We start from the raw sequence: 25,943 nt of genomic DNA, 5'->3' as shown, positions 1-25,943 counted from the left end.
AAATCTTCCCTCAGTAACATCTGAGAAGCCATGGAGGTGATCTGCTTTTTTTTTTTTTTTTTTTATCTCAACACGTTTTACTTCAAAATCTCACAATATAAAACTGTTACAGGATATTAGATATTAAAAATATTGAGTGATTACAATACAACACCAGAATAATATATTTTGAAAAAGGTGGTTACTACTGAATATTTTGAATATTTATTATTATTTTTACATAACCTAAATACTGAGTGGAGTTTGGAACTTCGTCTGCAGTCGGTGAATAAATGTATAATGAACTGAAAATCTTGTCTAAAGTTATCATTTATTTAATGTAATGTAAATTTGTATTTATATAGTCATATAGAATGCTCTCCATGACACCCTGAGTAAACTAAAATAAATACACTACCGAAAAATGTTGGCTTAACTGGGTTTTTATTTTTCGAAAGCAGTTTCCGGAAGTCGTCTTATTTTGATAAACTTGCCGGAGGTTCCGCTTTTGTGGAGACGCCGTCCCGTTAAGTGCCAGTTAACTGGAGCCTGGATACGGATCAGGGGCAAGAAGGAGGCGAAGAGAAGACGGCACTGGTCAGAAAACAGTTACGAAATTCAACTCCAAGATTTGGAATATGTTGTCCTCCCATGAGTGCTGGATTGTTACTGTTTTTCTGGCAGGTAAGAAAGAGGAGCATTAAAAAATTCCAATGTGATTCCCGTGCGTGTACAGCGCTGCAACAGGTTGTTTAACTGAGATTGGAGTAACGGTAACGTAGTCTTTGTGGATAAGTAAGGTGCCCTGCCTACTTTGTGGGATAATGACTCTATGTAGTGGGGGGAGAATTAAGCATTTAGATGCAAACATTTCCCCTCACGTTAATAGTCACATCAGTTAACCTTTAACTTGGGTTTTAATGCTTGTAGGTCCGCTGAGCTAGCTGAGCTGCAGTCGACTGTTTGTGGGCTTCAGTCATGTGTGAATGATCCGACCAGAAGCTTTAAAGGAGGCTGTGGATTAGGAGGTCTAACATCAGACACGTTTACTGGGTCTAAATTAGAGACAGAGAAATCCCTACAATACTTAAAAAAACAAACAACAAGTAAAAATGTTTACAAATGACAAGTAAAACTAGAAAACTGCAGTTCATCATTTTTATTTATGTCCTGATCCATGCAAAGTGACTGTAATCAGGAGTGTGTGGAATATTCCATAAAACACCTACATTCTTTGTTACAGTTTATGTAACATGTTTATGAAATTTATAGTGCTATATAGACACACTGGAGCTGCCAGCTATAAGTACATGTTATGTGCTTTAAAGTTGTTTTTTTAAAGTGCTATCTTTAATCAAACCGACATATATATTAATTATATTAATTAGGGGTACCAACATTATTGACTATGACTGGAGAACAGCTCTGAAAGAGTAATGGCAAATCATTTAAGAAGCAGATTTACAGATTTTTAAGTGCCACATGTTTTCATCCGATTCTTTTCACATGAAGGCAACACGTTTGACCGACAGCAGGACAAAACATTTGCTAGCCACTCCCATCTCCTCAGTACTAATATCCAAAACACAGAGCCCCTCCTCTGACTTTTATTTTCTCATCTGGAACAAGAAAGGCTCTGAAAACTTAATAAAGCCAGGATGACCCCACAGTCTGTGATCCCGGAAAGAGCTGACTTGTGGGTTTGTTTGTTTTTGGGCTCCAGTTCTTAGAAATCAGAGTGAGGTTCCCACCTGAGGAATTTATGTTTCAGCAGACTTTAGTTTGAGTCAATTCATTGCTTCATTTATTTAAAAACCTAAGACTTTTACCTGAAAATATGAGCTGATGATACTAATAATAAAAATAAATTAGAGGACAACTTCAAATATTCAGTGTACAGGTATTTAAAACAAAGAAAATAATCATTTTAAATCTGATAAACCAGAATATCTTTCGCATAATTGAATTAATGGTAAATACATGTAAATAATGTGTCATTTGATTTTTGGTTGATCAGCTAACCAAGTGGTCCCCAAGCATTTTGCAGCATGCTGAACTTCTGAATCCAAAAAAGTCCATATCAGTCAGCTGACTAATTGTTCCTGTTGTACTAAATAATGTAAAGTAATGAAAATAATGTAAATAAATTGTACTAAGCCATTGTTTAACATTAGAAATCTCAAAGTTCTCCAAAACCACAGTAGATAAATCAAATCAATATTTGGTGTGACCTCCCTTTGCCTATAAAACAGCATCAGTTCTACGTACACTTGCACACAGTTTTTGAAGGAACTTGGCTGGTAGGTTGCTCCAAACATTTTGGACTAACCACAGATCTTCTGTGGATGCAGATACACGAAGAGACATCCTTCTGTCTCTTCATGTAATCCCAGACACACTCAATGGTGTTGAGATCAGGGCTCTGAAGGGGCCATACCATCATTTCCAGCACTTCTTGTTCTTCTTGACGCTGAAGATAGTTCTTAATGACTTTGGCTGAATGTTTGAGGTCGTTGTCCTGCTGCAGAATACATTTGGGGCCAATGAACAAAAATGTATATTTCTGAAAGCATTCTTTGTTTACAGCATTTTTTCACACCTGCCTAAAACTTTGTGCAGTACTAATAGATTATTCTGTTGTATTCTCTTCCAAACTGAGCGATCTTTACACACAACAGCTTTCACAAGGGTGGTATGCTTTAATTGAGCTTCAAAAGATATATGTGGGTATGTTGGAACTCTGGTATAATATGAACATTTGTGTAGTGTTTCTGTTGCAGTTGTTACACTGCTAGTAAACACAACACCGTGCTTGCCCTTGCTGTAGCTTGTTGCATTTTGGATAAATTCACTCAGCTCTCTCCCTCAGGAGTGGGCGTGCTTCATTCTCAGTAACAGAATGAAAATAAAAGGGCCGGGTCTTGATTAAGCCAAGTCCCCTCCCTCTTCATTCCTACCTCTGCCCTTCTTCGCTGTTCCAGTCCTCCCACAGCTTGGCTTGACACATATACACAAATGCGCACATATGTTCTTGGGCGTGTGTGTGTGTTTTATTTCACATGACTACCTCTCCTGTGTAATGTTGTTAGTGGACTGTCGATCCCAGGCCCACCTTCATCATGTGACCCTGAGTAGCACAGCTTCAGATGCCCCACAGCAACATCAGGCCAGCTCAGAGTCAGATTTCACTGAGCTGAAGCAACTCAAACCAACACACACGCTGCTTCATTTCATTACAGCTAAAGGAGGAAAGAATTCTTGGGAATTCTTTTAAGTCTGCTGGTATATCTAGATGACGTCATTCACCATCCTCTGGTAGCATGTTTTTCAGATATTTTTAAACTCTGCAAACAGGAGCAGGTGTCTCTTCAGGGCTCTATTCAGTATCTGAATCATTGTGTTGCTGTCTGCAGTGGTGTTCCTAAAATAGTGAGGAGGAAAAACTATCTTTTAACAGAAGAATCCTCTAGCAGACCCAGGCTCAGGGTTCCATTTGCCATGGCTGACAGAGTAAATTGGACAAAATGTAACAACATTGTAGTAGCACACTGGGGGAGTGAAACGAGGTGAGTGAAGAAGAAGTGCTTAGTGGTCTCACGTGAATTCCCGCATTACAGCCTAACTGTAAGCTTAACCACAAAGGAAAGGTTTCAGTCTAATCTTAAAAGCAGAGGGAGCGTCTTCCTTCTGAATCCAAACCGGGAGCTGCTCTGCAGAGAGCTGTCAATGGATTGTTTTGAAGAACATCTCTCACACTTTACTAAGCCTTCATCATCTTCTCCCACAGGTGTCTTCCCTCCATCCAGCTCCGGCGTCCAAGTGTTTGTGAGAGACGAGAAGAAGTATGCTGTGCTGTTCCAGTCAGTGGTTCTGCCGTGCCAGTACACCACCGTGTCCTACCAAACCGCCGTGGTGCAGTGGGTCTACAAGTCGTACTGTCGCGACCGCACCAGGGATTCATTTAACTTTCCCGACAACTTGGGCGGAGGTCTGGGTGGAGGAGGGCTGACAAGCGGAACGGGAGGAATCAGCAGAGGGTACGAGAAGGGGATGACAGCCAGCTACCTCGACTGCTCTGACAACAGTCGGACCGTCCGAACTGTGGCTTCCATCTCTGGTTCCTCAGTCACATTGTCAGAGTACTACAAGAACAGAGACATCTCCATCATTAACAGTAAGCGTCTGTGGCACTACCTATGGTTGTGTTTTATTTTCTAAGATACAGTGGGGCAAAAAAGTATTTAGTCAGCCACCGATTGTGCAAGTTCCCCCACCTAAAATGATGACAGAGGTCAGTAATTTGCACCAGAGGAACACTTCAACTGTGAGAGACAGAATGTGAAAAACAAATCCATGAATCCACATGGTAGGATTTGTAAAGAATTTATTCGTAAATCAGGGTGGAAAATAAGTATTTGGTCAATAACAAAAATACAACTCAATACTTTGTAACATAACCTTTGTTGGCAATAACAGAGGTCAAACGTTTACTATAGGTCTTTACCAGGTTTGCACACACAGTAGCTGGTATTTTGGCCCATTCCTCCATGCAGATCCTCTTGAGAGCAGTGATGTTTTGGGGCTGTCGCCGAGGAGCACGGACTTTCAACTCCCGCCACAGATTTTCTATGGGGTTGAGGTCTGGAGACTGGCTAGGCCACTCCAGGACTTTCAAATGCTTCTTACGGAGCCACTCCTTTGTTGCCCGGGCGGTGTGTTTTGGATCATTGTCATGTTGGAAGACCCAGCCTCGTTTCATCTTCAAAGTTCTCACTGATGGAAGGAGGTTTTGGCCCAAAATCTCACGATACATGGCCCCATTCATTCTGTCCTTAACACGGATCAGTCGTCCTGTCCCCTTGGCAGAAAAACAGCCCCATAGCATGATGTTTCCACCCCCATGCTTCACAGTAGGTATGGTGTTCTTGGGATGCAACTCAGTATTCTTCTTCCTCCAAACACGACGAGTTGAGTTTATACCAAAAAGTTCTACTTTGGTTTCATCTGACCACATGACATTCTCCCAATCCTCTGCTGTATCATCCATGTGCTCTCTGGCAAACTTCAGACGGGCCTGGACATGCACTGGCTTCAGCAGCGGAACACGTCTGGCACTGCGGGATTTGATTCCCTGCCGTTGTAGTGTGTTACTGATGGTGACCTTTGTTACTCTGGTCCCAGCTCTCTGCAGGTCATTCACCAGGTCCCCCCGTGTGGTTCTGGGATCTTTGCTCACCGTTCTCATGATCATTTTGACCCCACGGGATGAGATCTTGCGTGGAGCCCCAGATCGAGGGAGATTATCAGTGGTCTTGTATGTCTTCCATTTTCTGATGATTGCTCCCACAGTTGATTTTTTTCACACCAAGCTGCTTGCCTATTGTAGATTCACTCTTCCCAGTCTGGTGCAGGTCTACAATACTTTTCCTGGTGTCCTTCGAAAGCTCTTTGGTCTTGGCCATGGCGGAGTTTGGAGTCTGACTGTTTGAGGCTGTGGACAGGTGTCTTTTATACAGATGATGAGTTCAAACAGGTGCCATTCATACAGGTAACGAGTGGGGGACAGAAAAGCTTCTTACCGAAGACGTTACAGGTCTGTGAGAGCCAGAGATTTTCCTTGTTTGAGGTGACCAAATACTTATTTTCCACCCTAATTTACGAATAAATTCTTTACAAATCCTACCATGTGGATTCATGGATTTTTTTTTTCACATTCTGTCTCTCACAGTTGAAGTGTACCTCTGGTGCAAATTACTGACCTCTGTCATCATTTTAAGTGGGGGAACTTGCACAATCGGTGGCTGACTAAATACTTTTTTGCCCCACTGTACTGTAGGTCATACAGCAGCACTTTTTTGTGGCATAACAGGCTGAAATTGAGCTCACCAGCATTATAAAAGGAATTACAGCACGCTTGCTTGCAATTGGCAAGGGCTGCAAAGGTAAAATAATGTCAGAACGATATTTTCAGCATCACAGATTTCCCTCAGTGCATTGATTCAGTCTTATGTTCTTCTTTCTTGTTTTGCCAAGCCTGGCAAGGTTCATAAAACCCACAGCTTGGGCACAGGCTCACCTTTCTCTCAGATTCCTTAATACCTAAATATCCAAAAGGAACAAGTCAGATGCTGCAACATGTGGAGTCTATTAACCTGTTGCTAAAATCGGCATACTTTTTAACACTTTCAGTTGTTCTGAGTGTGAATACTTTTTCAAAACCATCTTTTCAGAGATCAGCAGAGATGTAAAATACATATATATAAATATCTGAACGCCGTGTATACAGGATTGTGTGTAGTTGTGTGTGCCTGTATGTGTGTGTTCTTGTTGAATACAGAGAGGTAGTCTTGTGTGCCAGCCTCAGATTTATGAAGCTTCTTGAAGAACTGGCCTTCTCTTCACGAGCCAGGGCTACAGACAAAAGAAATGGTTTTCACGCTGTTCACTTATTCACTCTGACCTCTGACTCCTCCCTCTGATGTACCTCAATGTCCCGCTTTTAGTTTCACTCTCTTGATCACTGGACATCCCACCCTACCAACAGTCACTTCTCTCAGTGTAAGGCTCTTTGAGTTCTCTTCTTCTCTTCTTGCCTCTTTCTGTCCCCACTCCACCTCCTATAACGAAACAGGTCAGTGTTGTAAATGGGCAAAAAAAGTGAAAAATTTCAACCTTGTTGCCTTTGGAGTAGGGTTGCAAAGGGGCGGAAAATTTCCGGTAAATTTCCGAAAAGTTTCCGGTAAATTTCCATGGTAAGTTAAGCTTGGGAATTTTGGAAATATTCCATATTGGAAACTGTCCATGGAAATAATGGGAATTATGGAAATTAATGGGAATTTAGGAGAACTAACTGGGAATATATTATTTCCAAGCATAAATATAAACAGAAATCATAAGAAAACCTCCATGCAAAATGTTTTCAACAGATATTTAATTAAACAGATTTATTTGTAAGTACAGTAGAATAGAACACGTTTCAATAACTTGTTTCATGGATGAATAAAAACAGAAATGTTGAGTTCAATATTACCATCCCCTAACCCCGCTCATTCAAAAATGCCCCCTGTCCAAAAATCTCCACAAAGTCCCATTCAAAAGGTTAAATGAAAAATGCCACTTATCCTCCAAAACGTCCCATTAAACATTCAAATCTTCCTTCAAGCAATCCTCTTTTCTCATTTTTGCTCAGTCAATAGACTCTTCCTGGACCTCATCATCATCCAACAACATGTCCACTTCCTCAGCATCCAACTCTGAGTCTTCCTCTTCAGTGTCACTTTCCAGCTTTGTTGAGGATGGCTCTGTGTCAGGCTCAAAGAGCCGTAGGTTTGCCCGAATGCCGACCAGCTTTTCCACTCTCACATTTGTGAGCCTGTTGCGAACCTTTGTGTGGGTGTTCCCAAACAGTGACCAGTTGCGCTCGGAGGCGGCTGATGATGGTGGGATTTGGAGGAGGATGGAGGCTACAGGTGCAAGGGCCTCAGATTCACATAGTCCCTTCCACCAGGTGGCTGCAGATATGTGCTGGCATGACTGCCATATTCCATCCCCTTGCCAAACTGCCTAGAACTTTGCCTTTATCGAGACCCAGGTGGTCAGACATGGCTGTAATGACCGCATAGGCACCGTTGATCTCTTCCCCGGAAAGTATGCCCTTGTCATATTTGGGGTCCAGCATGTATGCTGCTGCATGCACTGGCTTCATGCAGAACTCCCTCCGCTGTTCCAATGACTTGACCACAGCCGTTTCCTCTGCTTTCAGTAGTAGGGAAGTGGGCAGAATTGTCTGGATTTCTTCTTTGAGTTCTGCAAAAAGGCACTGGACATCTGACAAGATGGCACCATCCCCCTCTATCTTCGCTATTGCTGCTGCAATAGGTTTGAGGATTTTCTGACTGCTAGATACTCTTTCCCAGAACACATCATCCAAGATGACCTTCTTGATGTCACTGTCGATGCCTACAGACTGGGATATGGCCATCTCTTGCAGAGACTCCTTTCCCTCCAGAAGGCTGTCAAACATGATAACAACACCACCCCATCGCGTTATGCTGGGAAGCTTCAGTGTAGTACTCTTGTTCTTTTCCTTTTGCTTTGACAGAAATGTAGCGGAAGTTACTTGTTTGCCTTTAACATATTTCAGAACTTGCTTCACTCTCTTATTCAGAGTGTCCATTGTTTTTAGTGCCATTATGTCTTTTAGGAGAAGGTTTAGTGTATGGGCTGCACAGCCAATAGTAGTTATATGAGGGTAGGTCTCCTCCACATGTGCCCAGGCAACCTTCATGTTGGCTGCATTGTCAGTGACCAGTGCAAAAACCTTATCTGGTCCAAGGTCATTGATGATCACTTTTAGCTCATCTGCAATGTATTGGCCTGTGTGTCTGTTTTCCTTTGTGTCTACACTCTTGTAGAACACAGGCTGAGGAGTGGTGATTATGTAGTTAATAATTCCTTGTCCCCTGATATTGGACCATCCATCAGAGATGACTGAAATACAGTCAGCTTGGTCAATGGTCTGTTTCACCTTTGCTTGAACTCGACTGAACTCTTCATCCAGTAGATGAGTAGACAATGCATGTCTGGTTGGGGGAATGTATGCTGGTCGGAGAACATTCAAAAATCTCTTCCAGTACACATTGGATGTCAGCATCAGGGGTGAGCCAGTTGCATAGATTGCACGAGCGAAACACTCATCTGCGTTTTTCTGGCTAGTGTCATCCATAAAATCAAAGAATCCTCTGATGCCAGAGGGACCAGGAGCTGATGAGTGGGTATCTGACTCTGATACAGCTGAAACAGATTCATTTTCCCCTTGAGTGGAATTCCTGGCTGCTGCATGTGTTGGGCCTTGAGGAATTTTTTTGCACTTTGCAATGTGCTGCTGCATTTTTGTGGCATTCTTCACGTACGTCTTATCACAATACTTACACATATATACAGATTTCCCTTGTACATTAGCTGGTGTAAAATGTCTCCACACATCAGATAGCGCACGTGGCATTTTTCTGTAAAATAAAACAAGAGCTTGTAAAAATGCTAATGCAATGCAAGAGATCGTAATAATACAATTGCAATATGATAATAAACAGATATAAATAGTAAGGCTAGCTAAACAACTGGAATGATCTTCAAAACAAAACAACCAAATGAGGAAGCTAGCATCTTCTTTATGTTATACTAGCTATGGCTTATTTAGCATCTAACAGATGCTAGCATTTTATTTAGCATCTAACAGATGCTAGCATTTTATTTAGCATCTTATCAGATGCTAGCATTTTATTTAGCATCTTATCAGATTGCTATCTACCAGATTAATACATTTTATGTGATATTCACAATTTAAACATTTAATGAATATATTTTCCCATAATATCATCAAAACTTACCTCACTTGTTAAGTCCACAGGCTCAAATGTGTGCCTTTAATACTCTTTGTCCTTCAGGCTCAAAAGTGTGGTCCATGTGTACATGTGATGGAGGCATGCACAGTGCCAGTAGGTGGTCTCAATAGCCATGCAGCAAGCTTGTGCTCTGTACATGTGATTAAGGAATGGCATGGATATTCAAGTGTATTTGAATTGCATTTGTTTGTTTTTGTCAATATTATGCTAAAATATACTTTCCTCAACTATATTTAAGTTCCCTAAGAAGAGCCAACCTTCAATTTTGAAAATTCCCACTTTATTCCCATAAATTCCCGTTAATTCCCGTTTATTCCCATAAATTCCCGTTAATTCCCGTTAATTCCCATGGAAAGATTCCATCTTTGAAAATTCCGGGAATTTTGCAACCCTACTTTGGAGACGCCCAGTCATCCATTCCCATGTAATCCTATTCAGGGTCCCAGGGAGGTTGGAGTCTGTGCCAGCATGGACTGGGTAGGGGGTGTTCTGCTAACTAAATGGCGTACATTTGGCTCTGTGTACATTTGGCGCACACAGTCTAAAGGAAATTATAACATACTCTGAAGACAGCAAGAATTAAAAGAAAAGAAAAGGAGATGTAGTTTTAAATGAAAAAAAGTAGTATTAAGTAGTAAAAGTAGATTGTATTCCAGACTGGTGGCAGCTTGTCTCTCCTCCCCTTCCTCAGTTAGCAGGAAAAGGAAGTGAATTATACAACCCATTTCCTGTCTGTATTTATATGTCAACCTCCTCACAATAGAATCATTGGACCAACATTGTCTTTTATTTTGACTCCTGAGCCAAATGGAGCAAAGTCTGCAAGCTAGTCATGTTTATGCACATGGCTCTCCCTCTTTACATCATATCACCATCATATTACATCTTACACCAAACCCACCCTCTTATTTGGTGTTCTAGCTAAGCTCCGTGATTTTCCTCAACTGTGACAATGGACAATGACATGTTCCTTTTATCACTAGATTTCTATATGTAACATACAATCACTGTTTTTTTTATTAGGTACACCTTGCTGTGCTGGGTTGGACCCACTTTGCCTTAATTCTTTGTGGCATAGATTCAGCAGGTTTCTAGAAACATCTCCCATTCCACTGAATTGAGATCTGGTGACTGTGGAGGCCATTGTCATGTTTAAGAAACCACTTATTATATATTTGAGCTTGTTGACATCCTGGTACAGGTACATCATCCTGTGGGAAACAGCCATCAGAAGATGGGTACATTGTAGTCATAAATGGTCAGCAGCAATACTCATGTTGGCTGTGGGGTTTAAATAATGCTTGGGTGGTACTGAGGGGCCCAAAGTGTGCCAAGAAAACATCCCCATATCATTATACCATTACCACCAACCTGTACTGTAATATATCTATATATACAGTATTATAGATATCTGTATACCTATATTATTGCTAATATATATTTGTGATATATCTATAGTATGGCTAAAGCTTCTGGATGGATGCAAACTGCATTTCGTTGCCTTGCACCTGTGACATGTACAATGACAATAAAGTTGAATTCTATTCTATTCTATTCTACTGTTGATGCAATGCAGGATGCAGCCATGCAGCAGTGTTGTTTATGCCAAATTGTGATTGCTACCATCTGAATGTGGTAGAGAAATTGACAATAAGCAATCTTTTTCCAATCTTACCGTTCAACTGAATACGCTACGTCCAAATGAACAGAATCCACTTTTTGGGATTTCCTTACCTGGATGATTGAACATGCATCGAAACATTAAATCACCTTTCTTTCCCACTGAGTTGTCTTCATACCTAAATGCACTGAGCTGCTGCCGTGTTATTGGCTGATTTCTTAGTTTTGTAACAAGAAGTTTAACAGTTCTACAAAATAACGTGGCTAGTGAGTGTAGACGATTAGCTTGGACCTTTAAATCCTAACTGTATTTTGCTCTTTTAATGTGTCAGGGATTTTCAAATATGCTAAATGACATTTTTCTGAATCCTTTCACAGTCATGGAAACATAAAAACAAATAACTTCATACATTATCCTGAGCTCACAGACAATATACTGAAAAACCTAACTAGCCTACACATATCCCTGAACTACTTTGCTACGCAGACTGTGAGACCGGCCTTATTGCCCAACATCAGTGGCCACTTCACTAAGAGACCATTAAGTGGCTGAATAGAAACAAACCTGCTGCCAGGCTCTGAGATCTTATTGAAAGCTTTTCCACAATGGCAGTTAGCCTAATTAATGCTTGTGGCATTCAATGAGATGTTTTATCGGTGTAATGTGTGTAGTACTTTGTATCTGAGTCTTTGAACTTTGTAGAAATGCAAACAAACAGGGAAGATTTATTCAGGGTAATAATTCCAACCATGCATCATTCACGTGCTTTTGAAAGTCATGCTTTTTTTTATTATTATTATTATTATTATTTTGATTCCAGAGTGCCAAAAATTGTAAGACACTCGTTTTTCTTTCAACTCCCCCAATTCAGAGGCTGACCTGAGGATAGGAGAGGTCCAGTGGGGAGACAGTGGAGTATACATCTGCAAAGTGGTCATATCTGATGATCTGGAGGGACAGAACGAAGCGTCTGTGGAGCTTTTGGTTCTTGGTGAGTTGCTTGTAATTTACATGGAATTTTTAAATGAAAGATAAGAACTTGCAGTCAAAACTAAGAAGTGTCATAATTATTGATGTAACCTGCAAATATATGTAGCTTGTAAATCAACTGAAACACTGTGTTAAAAGTCATTGATTTCACAGAAATTTGTACAATGTTAGACTTAAACTAAGTCCTTCAGCGTCACTGTGTGTCTGCACACGTGTGTATTTTGAATGTATCAGTAAGGTGTTGTGTTACAGTAACAGTGTACTTGTCTTTGTTCACTTACATGTTACCAGAGAAACTGTTGAGAAGCTATGTAGCTCTTGGTGCCTTAAAACACTCAGGCTGAACTTTTGTTAGGCTGGCACTCAAAGACTTATGTGTATGCACAAAAGGACACAGTCTCTCTCACACACACTCACACATACACAGAGGTAATCAGCAGTAAGCTTTTACAGTTTCCTCTTGATAGAGTGAATTCCACTCCATAGTTGTGTTACAGGTTCCATAACTGTGAGTTTTCACCCTGATGTGATAGACCCTAAATCCACCATGGTGCTTAAATGCTATATTTTCTGGTTTTAGTGTAGCTAATATGGCATGTGAAGCGCTTCTTGTGTCTCCATAACAACAGTTGAGGCCACAGTGAATGGCTGAAGGCATCTTTTGTCTTTTGAGCAAATGGGTTCACAGCAAAGAAGACAGGGAAGATTTAATGATGTGGAGGAGGGTCGGCAGAGCACAGTGATAGACAATAGATGAGGGTGATGCTAATGTGGGCCTTTGAGAGCTCAATCCTGTAGCCGAACAGTCTGGTTTTAAATTTACAGTCAGAAACGATATGGTTCTGATACAAAATGCACAGAGAGAAAATAATTCAACAATTTTCTGCTGCTTTTCTGGGTCAGCTAGACTTCCCTCTTTTGGTCAAGCTCTGCTAGTCCACGTTTCTCATGTGGTCTCTTTTGGGACTTTGATATTGGTTTCATTTTTCAGTTCCAGGTGTTATCACTGGGCAAGGACGTGTTAGCTAACATTAGCTAACATCTGAATTAAAATATTGTGTTGATATTTGTAGTTTTCCCCCTTCAGATAAATTTTGACCAGACAGGTTTCATTAGATAATACAGGCTTTTCTGACTAGTGTTGGCTTACCCGCTAACACAGATAAATTCTCTGATACCCGCAGCCGGCTTGCTCACTAACGTTGTTGCTGGCAATCCACTATCTAAAGCCATGCCAGTACTACTTTTGTCATTTTTTCTAAAGAATTTGTGTTGTACTTTGAATCAACCACTTCACTGATTAGTGAACTCTATTTTAAAACTGCTATCAGCTTAAGAGCAGCAGAGAAGGAACGAGGTGAGACACTCGGTATAAAGTATAAGTGTCACATGGTTGGATTTTTGCACAAAGTCCGGCCTCCATCCTTAAAAAAGAAATCAGTCCATAGACTATAAAAGGCAACTGAGAGGGTTAGGAAAGGTAGATATACAGTCTATTTGGATATTTACAAAAATAGCATCTAAGAAATTCACAGTGCACATTTACGATGGAGTATTAGGTCACATTAGAAAAAAAAAAAAGGAAAATCTATTTTGAGAAAAAAGTCGAGATGTGAAGATTACAGTTGTTGTTTCAAGACAAACTGCTGCGGTTGCTATACCCGCTGAGTTAGTGAAATCGTACTTCAGAATTGGTTTCAGTAAAAGGAAGGAAAGAATTTCTCTTTTACCTCATAAACACAGTGTGATGATCAGTATGAGGACATTGAAAAGATGATCAGTAATATATTTATTTTTCTTAATCTGGTCCTAATACTTATTGATACATATTTAATGGCCTAAAATGCAAAGATTTGAATTATTTTATTGTATCTAGTTTATACATATTAATGGAAAATTCTAGATACATGGTTAGTGTGATAGACTGATCTCTTGAAACTGTTCAGACAAGTTTGATTTAACCCTGACTATAAGCCTACAGGAAGGAAGGGCTCAATATTGTCTGGTTTTAGTGTGTGAAAACAGCCCCAACATATAGTCTCATTTTCCCCATACATTTAATCTCTGAAGGAGATGTATATATGGCTTTGTTAAACGGCACCTATCAGGATCGCATGTAGGGTCAAGTATGCAATCCCTGCATATCTGAAAGAAAACCTTGGTTTATCACCAGTCTTCGGGCAAATTCAGGATTTAGTAGAAGCTGGACAAGTGCTATGCTTCAACAGCATGAGAATCACAGAAGACAGCAGCAGATAAAAACAAAAATTGCAGCGGTCTGAAGTAAAGCGATATAAATGTCGACATCATTTTTAAATGCAATAACCTTAATAGGTTTTTTCTGTTTTCAAATCCAGCAAAGAACATGTATAGCCTACTAGAAAGATATTAAATAAGGTATGTGCACTGTCAGCTAGAATCAGGCCAAAGTAGTCCAGCTTGCACCCTTTCCAAACTGTTTTTTTATACTTACCACTCCTTTCCTCTCTTTGCCAGAATGACACACTCAGCAGCAAAATACCAGTGCTTGTTTGTATCACACACTCATATGCTGGCTTTTTCACTTGCGCACCCAAACCAAACACATTCACACACATTTCTGCACCAGCTCGTGACACAGTTCCTCTCATGTAACATGTTGTATTCAGACATTTGTTTGACTTCTTCTTTAAAAATGTGTTAAGGAACATTTGAGAAATTTAAAAAACAACTAGTAAACTAGTATTTATTTTTTATCTTGATATGACTTTGAGTGACTGAATGTAGTGTAAAGCGCTTTGGGGTCCTTAGGGACTGACTAAAGCGCTATACAAATGCAGGCCATTTACCATTTACTTTAATCTGTCTAACCCTAAACTTAGGGTTAGACAGATTAAAATGATCTAAAATCGATTCAGTGCAATTCAATTTTATTTGTATAGCACCAAATCACAGCAATAGACATGTCAAGGTGCTTTACATTGTAAGATCCCTACAATAAATTGAAGAGAAACCCACCTCAAATGACCCCTTATGAGCAAGTACTTGGCGACAGTGGGAAGAAAAAAAACCCTTTTAACAGGAAGAAAACGCCAGTGGGACCAGGCTCAGGGTAGGCAGCCATCTGCTGTGACTGGTTGGGGGTGAGGGGAGGAAGACAAAAGGCACAAACTCTATATGTAATATTATCGACAACACATCAGCCTTAACATGCATCACCAAGCACACTGCCATTTTAGTGGAAAACATTAAATTAAATAAAGAGTAAAATTGTGCAGTTAGGCATCTAACGTATGTCTTTATTTCACCCCAATAAACAGTGCTAATAAAGCTGGCCTGGGATTAATGTAATTATTAAGTTCCTGGAAGAAAACTTTTGCTTAATAGGTAAATTGTTTCCAAAATGTTACAAACACAGCATAAGAAAAGTAACTGTATAAATAGGAATCAGTAAAAGAAGAGCCATCTGGAGTTCAGATTTTAGATGACATTTTTAGTGTTTTTTGCTGTAGCAGCGACCTCAACAGCCAATCTTCACCATTTGGTTGACCTGAATAGTTGGAGTAGTTTGGCATTTCAGGAAATACTTCAATATTTCAGGTGCATCTTTCAACACTATGAATGAAGATATTTATAGTTCTTGAAGCTAAAAGCTACGTGATACACTTGACCTTTCTCTAGTAACTTTTGTCGGCTTCTATAAAAACAAAGTCTCATTGACTTGGCAGCTATAGTGATGAGACTCGTTCAAACTCCAGTCTGTTTTCGTTTTTTTTTCAGCAGTCAGACAATCAATCTTCTAATCAGTTGATTTGAAATGTTTCTAGAGCAGGGACCATAAACTGTACGCCGAGGGCCACATACAGCCCACTTTGATCTTAAGTGTGTCAGATCAGTAAAACTTCCATTTCTGTCAGTGTAAAGATGTTTAACTACATATTTAATCCCTGAGATCTAAGAAAAAGACATGTCATTTTAATAGTAAATCTCAGCTTTTCACCGTAACAATAAATGCTGGTGATGTGTAACAAAGTTAAAGCTCTGGTAGCTCTTTTCTGTCATTTAATTGTTTATCTTTGCTACTTTGGTGTGATATGAAAAGCCGTGGGGAAAGTTTATATCACTAATAGAGGCTGTAAAACATTAAAAATACAGTTTAAAGTAAAAGATTTGGATCTTCCTTCCTATTTTCGAAAGTTGTCTTGTGGACTGGATTGTTGTCTCTGCCAGACCAATTCAGACCCCTAGGCCTTATGTTTGACACCCCTGTTCCAGTGAAAAACCACAATGTCCTCTCATGCATGCTGTTTATCTGTCTATTTTCATTCCTTCTTCGTATTTTGCTCTGTCTTTCTCTTAAATCACTTTTAATGCATGCATGCCGCTACTGCAATAACTTTCTTTGAATCAGTCATTTCAGTTTATATCAACTCCATTGCTTCTCCTCTCTCTTTCCCAATCTCCTCTCGTCCACTGTGCTCTCTCTCCAGGTTTCTCAGGTGTTCCTGAAGACCTCCTGCCAGACTTTGATTTGAAGATAATGCCAGGTAGGGGCTTAGTGCATTCCCCCCCTGCACCTGCTTTCTTTCATTCATACTAACACTGCTGACTGCTCAGACTATGAATATAGGAACTATGTAGATGAGTTTAAGAATAAAAAAAGATCACTTTTTACACCATGTTCAGTGGTTCCTGTGCTAATATTGCCTGTAACACTGTCTAACCCAGTGACTGTTTTCTACAGTCAATGGTCTAACCTGTTCTTCACCCACAACATCTAATAATGCAGCAAGTGCTGGTGATTCACCTTCTTTTAACTCAGAGACTCATCCACACCCATCAAGTAATGAGCTGGTCGTTGCTCCCACTAAGATGAGCTGCTCTGGAAAACAGCTATTATGGTCATTAAAGTTATTTGTGGTTGTGGTCAGCAAGTATTCCCACACCATTCGGATAATATCCAGTCAAAAACACAGTAATCTAAAGGAGAGGAGGGCTTTATGATGCATCGGATTCTTTTGTATAAATGTATAAATGTGCAGATTGTATGGAAGCAACTCCCAGCATGACTTGCTGTCCACGATGACTCCCACAGTGTGCGTGTGTGTATCTGTGCGTGTGTTAAGGAGTCATTACGGTTCCAAACGATATCACATAACAAGCAATTTGGTGGTAGCAGCCAAGCGTTCAGTAAACTGTCCTTTTCCTTCCTGTAGCAAAAACAGGTTTCCTGCACATGAGTGTGTGTTTTCTTCTGGTGTCCTTTAGTTTGTTTGTATGAGAGAAAACATCTTTAGTTTTATATTGTTAAAGACTTCCTTATCTGCGCTCGCCTTCCCTTTCCTTTGCCTTCCCCCCAGACAGATACATGTAGGTTATCTCTTGTACTCACTTTATCCTTCTCTCCAAAGCTGTGGTATTTAATAACAGTTTGTACAATCATTCCTTTTTCCTGTAACTCATATTCCAACTAAGATGTCATTTGTTCCCATTTTCCTATCCAAAAACAACCCGACAAGGTTAATAAGTGCAAGAAAATCTACGAAATCTACGAGGGGACATAAACTTGCAGCTTTCCAGCCTTTTGTTCCTTTGTGATGTCCCAGCGCGCTCCAGTTCACTTTTCCTTTTTCCTGCTTTGACAGGAAATACATCACATTAAAAAATGGTAGAATTAAATCAGGCTACACACAAAGTCATAGATGTCAGTGTTTTACCTTATAGAGAAATGCTGCTTTAGTGATTAAAATAAATCTGTTAGCATGACTCCTTGGCCTGCAGTTGTGATGAATAAAAGTGTTAAATAAAATAAAAGTTCTGAATCTTCTGGTAGCTCACTGGTCAGACTGTCCTGTAATTATAAAACAGAGTTCTGTTAATTCACAACAAATGTTTTTGTCTTACCGAACAAACCTCCCCTGCCATTTCTAGATACAAAGTAAGTAGATACTAAAAAAACAAAACCCTTTCTGTCATTTAATTGTTTTTCTGTTACTTAGTTACTTTGGTGAAGTATGAATGTAGCCAAAGCTGAGCTAAGAAAACAGTTGAAAGTCCAATATGTATGCTCTCTTTCACATTTACCAAAGCCATGCACTGGGGCTGGATTGGAGCCTGTGCTGAGCCAATTTTAGTCCCTACCTTTTTTGACACCCCTGCTTTAGAGATTATATAAACACAGATGAAGAATAAAGGTTGCTGCTGATAATAACATTTTTAGCCTTCAGTTTCTCTCAGCGTTACATTTTACGGCCATTGTGTTTATGAGCAGGCTGCTTGAACTGTTTTACACTACTTTTTCATTTTTAAAGGTTTTTTGTGTTTTGTTTTTACTCATTATTTTTCACATGGCATTCTCAGAATACAGTATGGCTCCAGAATGATCAAATGAACCTGATCCTGTATCAGTGTGCTGAGTAGGACATACGTATTTATTTATGTGCAGGATTTTGTGCTGTGTGTGCTTGCAGAGTGGGTGTTTGTGGTGGCAGTGGCACTTGGCAGTGTGTTATTCCTGCTCTTGATTGGAGTTTGTTGGTGTCAGTGTTGCCCTCACTCCTGCTGCTGCTACGTCAGCTGCTGGTGCTGCCCCGACACGTGCTGCTGCCCCAGACACTGTGAGTATGAACACACACTCAGAAATGCACAGGTTTGTGCTCGGAGAACTGACGCATGTCTGAACAAGATTATATTTTGCTTTTTTTTCCCTTCTTCTTCTTTTTTTCTTTAAGTGTATGAGGCAGGAAAAGGTATAAAGACAACCACCTCCTCACCTCAGACACCTCCCTACCCACCGTATTTCGTCTCTGGTGTCCCGACCATGGTCCCAATTGCTCCTCCCTCTCTGGTGGACAAGATATCTTCAGTCCCCGGCTCAGATGGGACCCTACTCACAGCAGGTGGGGACTTACTCGTGATTACCTGATTGCCATGTGTTAACTATATTTTTTGTCATTTGAGCTAGAAAAAAAAGGTTAAAAGAAATGTAGTCAGCCCGAATGTCCCTGTGATAAACTATTTGTTATTTGTTCAGTTTATGGTAAAGTAGAAAAACACCAGTATGGTCCTCAAACTAATAAAACACACATCCAAGTTCCCTTTCTGATGACTCGAGTGTGTATCTGCAGTGCCCGTGCACGCTGTAGGGGTTCCCTACCGCGTGCCTTCACCTCAGGATCAGGATTCTCTCAGGGTGCTGCAGTATGTAGAGAAGCAGCTGGCTCACTTCAACCCTGCCAGGTCCACCAGCCACCAGTGTAAGCCTCATAAACCTGCTCTGTGGCTTTACTGTACTACTAAAGTGTTCTGATGCTGTCTGCAGCTTTGGTAGTGTCTTTTATTTGTTTTTGTCTTCTCTTGGCATGACTCCCTGCACTCAGCAAATCTGCCTTCTGAATTTCCTCTAGTCTGGATGTTATCTAGTTGCCGTTTTGCATGCCTACTTCCCTGAAAGTGTATTTTTTTTAATGACTCTCACTTCACACTTAAGGCAGCTTCTTTAAAACCTTGATGTTCTTCATCTGCAGGGTCTTGTTCTGGGAGAAGGGCGCTTTTAATTCATTTTTTGGCAGGTGTTACTTATTTGATTAATTCATTAATTTTGTTCTATCTAGCCTGTGCCCTGTCTGAACTGAGCTCCCTCCATGAGGGAGAAAGTGGCTTCCGCCAAACATATCGCAACATCCAGAAGAACGCTCTGCCAGCCATCCCCGATCACGACACTCAGCCTGAACCTCAGCGCTACCGTGAAAACCGCAGTCCGGAGCCACAGAGTTACCGCGATAATCCCCCATCTCCCCACCATTATCATGATGACCCTGACCCAGAGCCTCGCCACGTACGGGACGAGCCTCTTCCTCCGCGCCGATACAGCGATGACCCTCCATCTTCGTCTCAGTCGCGCAGGCCCGGACGGAATCAGCGGCAACAAAACCACAACAATGAGGAAAACCACAACAGGTGGAGGACTGTCTGAATACACAGAATGCCTTATGCAGAGATACAGGCGTACACTTAACTCATGTCGTATTTTACAGGTGGAACCCTCGCTCTGAACATCTTCAAAGAAAAACATACCGAACTGCAGGGCGAACCGGCTCACTGGACGAGCTGGAGGAGTTTGCTGCTTGTTACAAGCAGAGAGGAGGCAGAGGGGCAGAGAGGAGGGACGAAGAACAGCGAGAGTATGAGATGGAGCATCTGGAGTACAGCCGATACCCTTCTCACCGAGTTGCCCCACCTCAGCATTATCACAGTAATGAAAATGAGGTTGAGGACATCAGCGACCGCGAAGAGCAACCCAGGCGGATCAAGAAAAACAGACATGACATCAGCCCACTACCTTCACCCAAAAAGAGGAGGGACACGTCAGATAGGGAGCGCACTGTCCCACCTCCTCCCACAGCAGGTCCACCTTCAACTTCTTCTCAAGAGAAGGACTATGATGCTACCTTCCTCAACAGCCTGCTGGAGCGTAAAGCTAAGTTACGAGGGGTTACCCAGGGGAGGACTGGGGCCCGGGGTGATGAAGATTCAGACACACCCTCGAAGAGCAGCCTGAAAAAGAGCAGCGGGGAATCCAGTCGGCACTGCAGTCGCTCACCTAGTAACAGGCCCGACGCAGATTTGCTGCCTCCTCACACGGAGACAGAGCGAGTAAGAACTGACAGGTCGTCACCAGGAAACACTCACTCCCCTCAGCCGCCCGTTCATTCCTTAGCGAGTCACAGAGAAGATCCCAGAAACAAGTCCAGGAAAGTGGTGAGTAACATCGTGAATTACTGGGATTGTATGCAAATTTAAGGATTTAAAGTATAGAGTATATATTCAATATATTTTCTTGGTACTGGTGTGTAATTAATGAATACAGACTAGAAAAATGATAACACTAGGCTAGCTTCAAATCACTAAACACCCAGTGCTGTATTTCCCCATTGTTTGAGGGTGTTTCCAATAACGTGCACTTGGCTAGGAGCCCACAAAACTGTTGAGGAACTCATGAGCTTAGAGATCCTGTACAATAGTTTGAGGACAAAGTGTCACGTTAACAAGGGCAGTCGAACACAGCAGCCACTTCATTCTATAAATAAAGAAATAATTGATCATTCTGGTTTTACGGATTAGGTTAAAGTTCTTTTCAGTTTCTAGAAAAAGTGGGCAGAGCTAAGCAGAGCTTCATTCTATAGCTATAGCTTTAGCTGCTTATCTTTGGTTAGCATCTTTAACATTTTCAGCTTGGTAAAAGTGAGGGTGTCTCATTCGGTTTGTTGTTACAAACGTTTTCGTGGTGGTTGTCCCCACGGTTTACTTTGGGAAACTTTGTGTCTTCGCTCACAATGAAGAACTCGCTAATAGCCACAACCCCATGCTAGCAAAGTTTGGCTGCTCATAGCATATGGCTGGGAGTATGCTACCAACTATTTGAAATGAGACACACTGTCTGACTCCGGTCCCTGGCTGGTCGATTTCTGCACCTCAAATAAAGCCAACAGTATCTAAAATATGCAGAAATTGCTAATGTGGACTTGCAACTTTTTAGGCCTCAAAGTTTCCGTGCGACCTGAACTTGAAGAAAGCTCTAGTTGAATTATACACAAAAGCTAATGTATTTTATAATTGAAAATACCTCATATTAAAATGTCTTCTTCAGGGAACTGGCTGGGAAAGAGTTGAAAAAAGGTTTGTAGGCCTGTAGTAAGTGTTATTGTTGTACCTTTGGCAGGTCAGGTTCAGATGCTACCAGAATGAAAACTAGGTAGAAGATTCTGTTCTATCTCCAACTCCACTATAACAATAATAACTGGTTGTCTCCTTACTCACAAACCTGGGTCAAAATGTTATATTGTGTCAAAGACGTCTTCTACAAAACACATCGATTAAGAAGAGTCAGTGTTTTGACCTCAAGTAAGGTCTTGAAACGAATCTTCAAGTGATCTCACAAAAGAGTTGAAGGCACTTTGTCCCAGGTTCCACTTCACCATAATAACCACGTTTGGCTAATGTCCACTCTCTCTTTACTGCCTCACACTGTTCAATAAGATATGCTATGTTGTTGCTTTGATCATTTACACTTTTTTTTTGTCCTCATCAGAGCACTCTCCTCAGCCGAGACTCCCTTATCGTCTGATGGACTTCAGTCTTCAGTACAGACTGAAAGCGTTGTGCAGCCTTGATGCACTACAGGAACTGCTTGTCAGCTGATAAAAGATGACAAACTTGGATTCATAAAGATAACGTCAAGGACAGCAGACTGTGGGAGAGCTGAATCAGTACTGATGAGTGAAGACAAGGACAGCAGAGGCACCCGAGATTGTTACTCAGCTGCTTGTGATGTCATGGTGAAGTCACTGGCTGTGTGTTATGTGGACTAAGACTGAGCTAATGCGTGCAGGGAGTATGACCTGGACCGTTCCTGCGAGCAGTGTGCTGTTGGTCTCCCCTTGTTCCTGTCAGAAAAGGCTCTGAAGCAGAGAGATTTACGTTACACTTTCAGCACAATGCATGCATTCATTTCCATCTGATGAGTTACGTGAATGAAAAAGAACTGCTGTAGCATGACAACGGTATGACAGCATGGTTGTTGTAAAGGACCGCTGTGTCATTCTGTAGTATATTCAGGGACTAAGGCACCTTAGTCAGAAAGCTTCTGCAGCAGTAATCAGTATTACCAAATGTTTACGCTTATTTATTTTATGGGACAGTGGACATTAATGAAACGACAGTGTTTATGTGTCAGAGCTCAACAGCTATTGTGGATCCATCATCTGAATACAACTAAAATGACCAAAGGAGGTAAAGCTTTTTCTACTTAAAATAAGGATGAAAATAGGAGAAATAAGACAGTGCTGACAATGTGCAGCAGCAATCTGAAACAACACAAACAATTAAAGACTGTCAACAAGTTGCCCCGTAGTAGATCGAATGCAGAAGTGATACTGACTAACAAATTCTTTAAACGCTTTAGCTTCCCTCTCATCAGAGCTGAGATAAACACACTGTTCAGCACCAAATCACTTAGAGGCACAGTTAGTGATTAGATGGTGGACATAGTGGAGGTTCTCAGAAGTTAGAGAGGAACAAAGCAGAGCTACACGAGAAGAATATCTAACATAAATTCCAAATGAATGGTAACTTGTGGTAACTTCGACTGATATAGTCACTTATACAAATGAGGTTTGTAATATAAGGTTTAATTCCACGTAGCAACATGTATCAGCTAGAAACGTCTGAATTGATTTAGTTTCGTATGTCTATTATTAAAAGTTTATAGCAACAGGATACCTCAGAATGGGCCTCTTGTAGATGGTTACAAATGTGAGCATTAAGCTGTCTGCATATAATCTGTAAATGACCTAATATGACAGAAATCTATGCATTTTAAACATTTTAAAATACCTGTTAAGTCTGGATAAAAAAACTGTATTAAAAAGACAATGATTTTTCATCACTGTGTGAACGAAACACCCTGAAAAGAAGTAGAAGCACCAGAAGAGGCCTCATAATCTGTTCCCAAACAGCAAAAGTATATTTTGACGGTGAGAAATAAGAAATGGTTTTGAAAATCAGTCATAACTGATAAAGCTGCACTGACGCAGCACTAAAGTGATGAAGGTGTGGACTAACCTATACTGACCTCTGACCCAAATATGACCCACATTTGCTGTAGCATTAGCAGCGGTGATGCAGTTAACCCCAGTGCAGTTTTGTAACATTATCACTAATGACGGGTATATATTTACATGATACATGCTAAAACATGATTCCCATCAAAATATTTTAATATACAACAGTACATGACAAACTGAAACTGTATGAAATTAGTGAAAAATTAGGGAATCGTTAATGACCCCCTCCCCTCGCAAAGAAAAACGACAACAACAACTTTTTTTTCCACTATATGAATCCCATTGGAAATTCCCCCCATATTAGTTTTAGAGATTTAATCATAGGTCAAGATTATTATGCGACAGTAACATTACTTTGTGGAGCTTTCCCTCCTCTAATAAAAACATGTTACAATTTATAACTAAAAGTTACATTTTGTATTGTCTGTAAACATTTAAAGGTATTGAACTGCAATTTGCCTTTGAACGATTTTTGTACTACACTTTTGTACGGAACTCTTTGTGCACGTGGTGTGTTTGTGTTTAAAATTTGTAAATGATCTCGTGTGTGTAAGCACTCAAGTGCGTACATAAGATGAAGTTTGTATTTCACCATAATTCAGCCATTGCTTATCAATGTTGAGTGAGCACTTAAACCAACTCAGTGTTATCAGCAGCCACACACTAAGCGTGCTTTATGGAACGGTCATATCAAATATTTTGTTCTAATATTACACTGTCCAGTAATTCATGGCTCCCATGTTGGTGACATCTGTGTAATTGTTTTTTTAATGGTTGGTGGAAAAATTCTCCCTTTGTTTTCTCTTGTGTTTGGTACAGACAACTCTGTGTGCGGGAGTTAGCAGGAGCGAGAGAGATGACTCTTTATTTTTCTGTTAAGGAGACAATGTGTGATTGCGTATGACTCATATCTTTGTTCATTGTTTTAATCACAGACTTGTAGTCTTGACTACACAGCTGGCTCGACGCTCACATATCGGGTCTTCCAGCTAAGCCGCAGATATTGTCCCTGTTTGTCGCCGACATACCACATTTGTTATAATTGCAGACAATAGGTTGCTAAAGTGCCTAGTTGCAGGGTGGCAAACATTAAGGCCAGCAGTGTTTGACTACGCAGCAAAATAAAGTCCGCAGAAATAAAACTCCAGGGTTTATTGAAAGTTCAGATTATTTGTTTTAAACTGCAGAGACATCAGTGGAATGAGGGTGTTTCTCTATCATGCTGCTTAGTATTTCTGTTGCGTCGGTATGCAGACCTTACTGCCTTTACTGTGTAATTGTAGTTTCTACTTACTTTTGTGGATAAATATTTTAAACCTTAACCAGAACGTTGAGATTATAAAATGTTGTCCATCTAAAAACATGTCTGTGTAAACAAACCAATAATAGCCATTTATTTGTTTCCATACTAATCAACACATCATCAAATCTATAATCCTGCATAAGAAATACTTTAATTGGAAGCTTTTTCTTTCTTTTTTTGGGTTTATTTTTGTTTGCGTGCCAAGCCGACGTCAGTGTGTTGCGATTTCTGTTATCTGGCCACACCTCCAAAGGGAAGGTTTAGCAGGTGAGGAGCAGCCAGTCAAAACAAAGGTGGCTTTTAAGGAGGGGCAGCCTTGGAGATCCAAGACAGGTAGAATTATGCTTAGTTTGCACTATTACACTTGTGTCCGTTTTCATTAGTATTTGCCTACAGAGAGGGGCTTTCAACCACTGCAGATATGTTCCTGTTGAGGCCTCCAAAATCCCAGCTGCACATCGCTCAATCTAGATGAAGCACAAAAAGACCATCAAAGACCAAAAAAATAGAACATGAAGGGTACAAGCAGCGGCTGCTGTAGACACTTTTCACTTGTTGTATAACTTCATTCTTCACCATGGGTGGCTGATGGACCAACAACAGCACAAGCAAGATTAGCCCACTGACTGGTTGTACCACATATTTTTGATGCAGTTTGACTTTCTGCCCACAGACTGCCACCACTGAACCATAATGTTCCCATAACACTGTGATTGCTGCATAAAGGTTCAGTACAAATAAATAAATAAGAACTGAACAGTAGAACTACTCTGGGCCAAAGAATGAAATGTTCCCCTTCATGTCTAATTCTTTCTGATAAAGACTTAAAAAGAAAAAGACTTACTTAAAAGTGGCCGTGTAGCACGTTTACATTACTGTTGCACTTTTACCCAAGTGAAAGATTTGGATACAATTTGTAATTACTTAAGATATTAATAGGAAGGAAATAATTCACTTTTTGAGCTATTATTCTGTGAGTTTATGTGAGCTCCTTCACTGCATGCTTGTGATGGGAGGGTTCAGTGACCACTCACAGCCTGTGA

The 25,943-nt window shown here is 40.6% G+C and overlaps 2 protein-coding genes across 4 annotated transcripts; one reads left to right on the top strand and one right to left on the bottom strand.

Moving 5' to 3' along the window:
• Positions 1-382: 382 nt before the first annotated feature.
• Positions 383-25,635, top strand: LOC147339232 (uncharacterized). Of its 3 annotated transcripts, XM_086290916.1 has the most exons (10): positions 385-663; positions 3,767-4,153; positions 11,876-11,995; positions 16,464-16,520; positions 18,444-18,590; positions 18,705-18,872; positions 19,101-19,229; positions 19,587-19,932; positions 20,010-20,733; positions 22,064-25,635. In XM_086290916.1, the coding sequence occupies exons 1-10, from the start codon at positions 618-620 to the stop codon at positions 22,097-22,099; spliced, it is 2,160 nt and encodes a 719-aa protein (XP_086147042.1). In that variant the 5' UTR covers positions 385-617; the 3' UTR covers positions 22,100-25,635. The 3 variants fall into 3 exon arrangements, with proteins under 3 accessions (XP_086147058.1, XP_086147042.1, XP_086147049.1); XM_086290932.1 differs by lacking the exon at positions 19,101-19,229 and having other exon boundaries at positions 383-663; XM_086290923.1 differs by lacking the exon at positions 16,464-16,520 and having other exon boundaries at positions 388-663.
• Positions 6,940-9,706, bottom strand: LOC147339233 (uncharacterized). The gene is made up of 2 exons (XM_086290958.1): positions 9,369-9,706; positions 6,940-8,987 (listed from the first exon to the last, which is right to left on the bottom strand). The coding sequence occupies exon 2, from the start codon at positions 8,981-8,983 to the stop codon at positions 7,466-7,468; it is 1,518 nt and encodes a 505-aa protein (XP_086147084.1). The 5' UTR covers positions 8,984-8,987; positions 9,369-9,706; the 3' UTR covers positions 6,940-7,465.
• Positions 25,636-25,943: the final 308 nt, after the last annotated feature.

This window comes from Aulonocara sp. 'chitande type north' Nkhata Bay, linkage group LG1, assembly GCF_057382095.1.
Source record: "Aulonocara sp. 'chitande type north' Nkhata Bay isolate Kocher_YH1m ecotype deep benthic linkage group LG1, A_spYH_male_GT1.1, whole genome shotgun sequence".
NCBI lineage: Eukaryota > Metazoa > Chordata > Actinopteri > Cichliformes > Cichlidae > Aulonocara > Aulonocara sp. 'chitande type north' Nkhata Bay.
The sequence above is the reverse complement of the archived record's forward strand: the minus strand, read 5'-3'. Positions and strand labels throughout refer to the sequence as shown.

Excerpts from the sequence above, each read along its gene's own strand:
- LOC147339232 (XM_086290916.1), top strand. The coding sequence starts at position 618 with ATGTTGTCCTCCCATGAGTGCTGGATTGTTACTGTTTTTCTGGCAG. Across the intron at positions 664-3,766 it reads TGTTACTGTTTTTCTGGCAG|GTGTCTTCCCTCCATCCAGC; the intron begins GTAAGAAAGAGG and ends CTTCTCCCACAG. Across the intron at positions 19,230-19,586 it reads CAGGTCCACCAGCCACCAGT|CCTGTGCCCTGTCTGAACTG; the intron begins GTAAGCCTCATA and ends TGTTCTATCTAG.
- LOC147339233 (XM_086290958.1), bottom strand. The coding sequence starts at position 8,983 with ATGCCACGTGCGCTATCTGATGTGTGGAGACATTTTACACCAGCTAAT.